The sequence below is a fragment of the Melospiza melodia genome, chromosome 1, assembly GCF_035770615.1.
Source record: "Melospiza melodia melodia isolate bMelMel2 chromosome 1, bMelMel2.pri, whole genome shotgun sequence".
Lineage (NCBI taxonomy): Eukaryota > Metazoa > Chordata > Aves > Passeriformes > Passerellidae > Melospiza > Melospiza melodia.
This window is the reverse complement of record NC_086194.1, coordinates 144,807,887-144,813,886: the sequence shown is the minus strand read 5'-3', so window position 1 is coordinate 144,813,886 and position 6,000 is coordinate 144,807,887. Positions and strand designations below refer to the sequence as shown.

Genomic DNA, 6,000 nt, shown 5'->3' with positions numbered 1-6,000 from the left:
AGTTCTAATTGCTTGCCTTCTATAGAGTCCTAAAATGGCTTGGGTTGGAAGGGGTCTTAAAGATCATCTAGTTCCAATGGCACTAAAGTGGACAAGGACACCTTCTGCTAGACCAGAGTGCTATACATGCATGTGTTTATTTTTATTTGCTATAACTGATTGGAGAAAACAGAAGTCACAGGCACTGAGCTCAGTACACCCCTAGTCCCATTGTCCTACACCTCTCTCCTTTTCCATTGACACAACAGGACCTTCAGGATAGATTTCTTCTCAGTTCATGGGTTTATGTTCTGTGATCATGAATGGAGTCTGTGGGCAACATTCATACACCTTTTAACAGGCTTCAGTTTGAGTAATAGATGCTTGTTACAATTCCATCTCCTTGCTACTCAGGACAATGAGGAAAAAGGCAATGATGTATTCATCATTGTGTTTGGAGATGGTGGGTTTTAACTGTGTCTCTTGTATTTAAATTTTTTCTGGGCAGGACAGCTGGGGACCTGCTTGGATCTGGTACCCCATTGCTACTTTGAGAGAGCCACAGCTGCTGGGGAAATTGAGCAGCACAGTATCCAGCAGGACTGGGAAGAGGCTATTTCTAAGCTTAGACACTGAGTTCAGCAAACTGGGAGCAAAACCGTGCATTCAGGCTGCACTTGCATTGAACAGGGTGTTCCTCAGCTGGGTGGGTGGTGAGTGACTCAGCAGTGCTCTACTCTACCCGGACTGAGGAGGGATGGAGGGAGTGCCACTACCAGAGGGTACTGAATCAGCTCTCCAGGTAGCAGTCCTTTCCTGATGGCTAGCTCTCGCTTTTATGGATGTGCTAGTGAAATGTTCCTTCCCCTACAAGAAGCAGTAAGATGCTGACAGCTTCACTGCTCTGCAAGTTGGTTATTCAAAGGCATATCAGAGCTGCAGGCCTGCTGGTAGTGAAAGTACCTGCAAAGGAGGACAAATTTTATTTGTACTGATATTCTTCCACTGTGATTACAGATAATATATCACATATCAGCTGGTCAGTGGGAAAGCTTGGGACTTCAAGTGGAGTTCTGTGGGGGAAAAACATCTGGGTTTTTGTTTGTTTGTTTGTTTGTTTTTTAATAGAAGCAGATGTAGTCTCTCAAATACCTATTTGAATTTATTTTTTGAAACTGCCATAAAACATATCTGAGATATGCGGGATGAATTTGTGTTGAGTCATATATCTGGGAAAAAAATATAAACATGCGGGGTATATTCTGAATGACTCCCTATTTTCATGGCATCACTCTAACAACCTCCTGCTACAACTATGCATATCCTAGAATATAAACATGCTTTCCTTTTCCCTAGCAAAAGCTCACATTCCTCAGCTGCCTTGTGGATCGAAAACTACCTGGATTTGCTGCCGCTGTTTGTTATCCAAAGCAAGGACATTCTGAGTTGGCACCTCATGACTCTCTATTGTGCTGTGCCTTAGCATGTGACTGTGCATGCTGAACGCTGGGGACAATTTGGCTATTCACACAGCCCTGCCATGGAGGCCTTGCTGCTCATTCTGCACAAACATTGATCTTTTCAAACAATCAAATCCATAGATGTCAAGGCCAGGGATTTGAAAAGGGTGAAGCAAAGATCTATTTGGTAGCTTAATATTCTCGGTAAGGCAGCCTGCTGGTCAAAATGCATAATGAAAACTCTGCACTTAAAGATATTTTAATAGAAAGAGCTGTGATTGCAGCTAGGATTGCAGTTAGAACAGTTGTTGGTTTTCTCTTCAGCTGCTGAAGTCTCTTTAAGGCAGCCGCGGTTATTAGCTTGCCTGGTATAAATGCTAGTGAATCTTGCAGGGCAATCTCTAAAGTGAGAATAAAATCACAGTTTAACTTCTGTAATGCAGCACAATTTGTGTGGGTGGGTATGTTTTGATACACAACCAGAAGGAAGATTCCACAGCATCACAAAGGTGCTGGGGCATGTCCAGAGAAGGACAAAAGCTGGTGAAGGGTCTGGAGCACAAGTCTTGTGAGGAGCGACTGAGGAAGCTGCGGTTGTTTAGCCTGGAGAAAGGGATGCTCAGGGGTGATCTGGTCACTCTCTACAACCACCTGAAAGGAAGTTGTGGCCAGATAGAAATCTGCCTCTTGTGCCAGGCAATCAGCAGCACGACAAGATGAGACAGTCTTAAGCTATGCTCGGGTGGTTTAGGTTGGACATTAGGAAGAACTTTTTCACTGAAAGGGTGATTAGACGTGCGAATGGGCTGCTCAGGGATGTGGTGGAGTCACCGTCCCTGGAGGTGTTTAAGCAAAGATTGGATTTGGCACTTAGCGCTATGGTCTAGTTGACAAGCTGGTCATAGATTGGACTCGGTGAACTCAGAGATCTTATCCAACCTAACTGATTCTGTGAACTGGATCTCTTCGGTGGCAGCTTCCTCCTGCCCGTCTCACCAGCTGCGGGCAGCAGGCTGGTTGTGCCTCTCCGCCCCGAGCCGGTGTCACGCGGTGTCAGCCCGCACAAGCCGAGGTGCAGCAGCACTGCAGAGCCAGGCGCTGCCCTGGAGCCGGGGTACAGCCGGTGAGGGTCTGACCGAGGGGCAGGCTCGGGGCCGCTCCCCCGTGCAGGCCCGGCCGTGCCGCGCTGAGCTCCCTCGTGCGGGCCGGGCCGGGCCGGGCCGTGCCGCGCCGCGCCGCGCTCCCCCGGGCGGGCCGTGCCGTGCCGTGCCGTGCTCACCTGTGCGGGGCGGGGCGGGGCGGGGCGGGCGGCGCTCGCTCACCTGGGCGGGCCGCGCCGCTGAGTGACGGGCGGGCCCCGCCCCGCGGGCACGGGCGGTGCCTCCGCTGCCACCCAGGCGGGGGCGGGCGTCGAGCCGAGCCGAGCCGGGCTGGGGCGGCTGCGACGGGCACTGGGACGGGCGCGGGGCCGCCATGGAGCCCCCGAGGGACCAAGGTAGGGCGGGGGTGGGCGCTGCCGCTGCGCCCCGGGCGGCGCTGGCGCGGCGGGGACGGCGGTGGCTCTCGCAGCCGTCGCTGCTCGGCCCGGACCTGCCCTGCCCTGCTCAGAGCCCAGCCGGGCCGGGCAGCGCTGCGGCCGGGGCGGTGCGGAAGGCTCTGCCCGCGGCCTGGGCAAGGCTGTGCCGCCGTGGGCTCGGGAAATGCGGAACCGGGACCGGGCTGCGGAACGCGGGGCGGCTGCCGGGCCCCCCAGCCGCGGATGCACGGGCAGCGCATCCCGGCCTTCCCGCGGCGCTTCGCGGGCACCATAAACTTTCTGCTTTCATCCTGCAGTAAAAGTAAAGCTCTTCCATTATACGAGTGTGCAACTTTCGATTGACTAGCGCTGTGCGCCGGGTTTGTTCCCTTTTAATTCTCTCCAGCCGGGGTTGCTCCACAGCTGGCAGCTATGTTTGGGCAGCTGTCCCCCGGCCGCTGAGCGGCAGCAGGGCCGGCGCCTCTGTGGTGCTTCACTGGTGCGCGTTTTGCCTGGGAAGACTGGTGTCCTGCCTGCCTTCCTAAAACTTCATGGTTTATTGAAGCCCAAAAACCTTGGGACTGCTTGCCCAAGACAATAGTTGGTGCCCTGATGGAAACTGACGTGAATGCAAGCAAAGCACGTTCTCTTGCTGTATAAGCTTATCCCACAGAGGTGTATTGCATTTATCCAACCCATTCAGGAATCAGTTGAAGCCTTTGTGGTACTGCATGACACACCAGCTGCTGTCCTCTAGATGAGGCAGGGCAGGCTGGGGTCACTAAGTTGCCTGCAGTAAACTGGCAGGGCTGCTTGGCCCAGCTCAGTGTCTGTGCCCTTGGGCTGATTTCATTCAGGGTTTTCCTGCTTGGCATGCTGGGGATGGCAGGAAGCCTGCACCTGTGGCAGCTGGGATGTTGGAGGTTCAGGAGCTGCTGGGAATGTACCCCTTACTCTGCACCGTCAGGCTCTCTGCTCTGCCAGCTGAGCAGGTGCCAGCCTTGGTTGGCTCCCAGTTAAGTGTTTCGGGGATTGTGTAGTACACTTGTACAATTAACAATGCCTTCTGAGTTTCTCTGTATTTACAGAAAAGGCTAGGCCATCTCTGCCTGAGCAGAAGGTAATCTGGTAAGGGGCTGAATCACCTCAGGTTCCTTCAACCATTTTGAAGTCCTGTGTCTTCAATATCAGTATAAATTAAAAGCAAAACAAAAAAAAAAACCCAACAACAACCCCCCCCAAAAAAGGAAAGAAAACAGCCCCCAAACCCTATTCTTGGGTTCCAACAAACAGAATTGTGCCAGAAAATAGCATGACTGTCAGTTGCTTCAGAGTTTTAATTCCAACTGCAGGAGCATTAAAACTGATTTCAGTATTTGTCTCCAAGTTCTTGAGGCTCTGCTATAAAAAAGGCAGAGGTCTTTATTGCAACTGCAGGGTCTTGAACAACTAATGATGGGAAAGGAAAGTAAAATAACATGATCTTTTGAAAAACTTTGGTGACAGTCCTGACACCTACTAGAGGCTTGTTTTGCTGTTGTACTCATTTCTGTTATAAATTGCTTCGTACAAAGAGGGTATTGCACCTCAGGATGTTTGTCAGAATAGTGTACCTAGTGTGATGTAAGGGACTGTTACAGAGCAAACGTGGTGCAGCACTTTCTTCCTCTGCCTCTTTTTGGAGTGATTATGTTGTTTCCTCTTCATGGAGATCTGCAGGTACAGTGGAAAAATCTAGAATAGTCAACACACTTGTGCCAGTTAATTAAAGGCTTCTAATACCCTGCCAGTTGGACTTCAAAGACCACCTTCCTTGGCAAACTGGAGTGCTTACATTGGAAACTGCTTAATGATACAATATTATTACTCACTAAAGCCAACATATATGGTTAAAGTCCAGGCCATCAGGTCCTGTCTCTGGTGCCAGCATAAACATTCTGGATTACCACTTCCAAACAGAAATTAATTTGTTTAAAATATCGAGTCAGAGGTTGCACTCTGTTGTTATGGTGACAGCTTTCTCAGATAGCGGTAATTAGGAGGTAGGAAGAAAATCTAGGTTATTGTCAAGACTGCAGCCAAACTAGACAAGGCTAATGGTCCAGGTGTAGAACCTGCTTAAGTCTCTCCTTTCTCTTGAGCAGTCAGGTTTGGTAGCAGTACTTAAAGTGTTATTCCTAGCCTAGCAGCAGAATCACTGAGCAACTTTTCACTTGAAGTGTCTTTGTTTTCAGTGAAGGGATATTTGGACTAGCTGGATGGCTCCATGTGATTCTCAGTGCACTCCAACAGCTCTGGAAACGGGTCTCCAAGCACTCAGTCTCTTGCTTTGTGATTACAGGCACCAAGGCAGTAGTGTCAGCTCAAGCCAAATGGATAGAATATTATTGTGAGATGAGGAGTCCCTTGTTCTGTTGCTTTGCTTTAACTTGTCATGAACAAAAATCTGATTCGCTGTATGGACTTAGTTGCTGAATAGATTAATACCTGCAGTTGTGCTTTCACAAAGATGCTGTTGTCCCTTCTTCCTCCCTACTCTCCCCCACCAAAAGAAAGCAAAACAACCAAACCACAACCACACCTGATTTTGCTTGCAAAATGAGTCTCTCTCTGACTTGCCACTGTTACTGCTGGTGCTGGTACAGTTTGGAAAAATAAGGATGGAAAAATAAGGATGAAGCTGCCCCTACAGTGGAAGCAGTGTTCTGAAGGAGGAGACTGCCACTGAGCAGTCTCACAAACACATGCACCGCAGCAGTTATCTGGCAACTGATGATCCATCTCCAGTGTTGTGTTCAGGTGTTCCTCTTATGCTTCAGCAACACTTCACTTATGTAATCTGGCATATTTCAAAATCTTCAGGCTTTTGTGGTACTTAAAAGGAGTCCCCAAACACTACATGTGATTTCTTGAGAAACTATGTAAGCCTTTCTTTTCCTGGAGCCTTGACTTGCACTTTTGGAGCTGACAGAATGGACTTTAATATTCTTTTTTGTGCAGAAGGAACTTGTTGCTGGCAGTAGGACAAGGTTTCCCCCACTGTCC

General features: G+C 49.7%; 1 protein-coding gene across 1 annotated transcript in view; it reads left to right on the top strand.

Moving 5' to 3' along the window:
* The first annotated feature begins 2,839 nt into the window (after nt 1-2,839).
* TPD52 (tumor protein D52) overlaps nt 2,840-6,000 on the top strand; it is a 40,861-nt gene continuing 37,700 nt past the window's right edge. Inside the window, exon 1 of the mRNA XM_063170788.1 lies at nt 2,840-2,934. Within this exon, the coding sequence (XP_063026858.1) occupies nt 2,913-2,934 (22 nt within the window). The 5' untranslated portion in view covers nt 2,840-2,912. The remainder of the gene's footprint in view (nt 2,935-6,000) is intronic.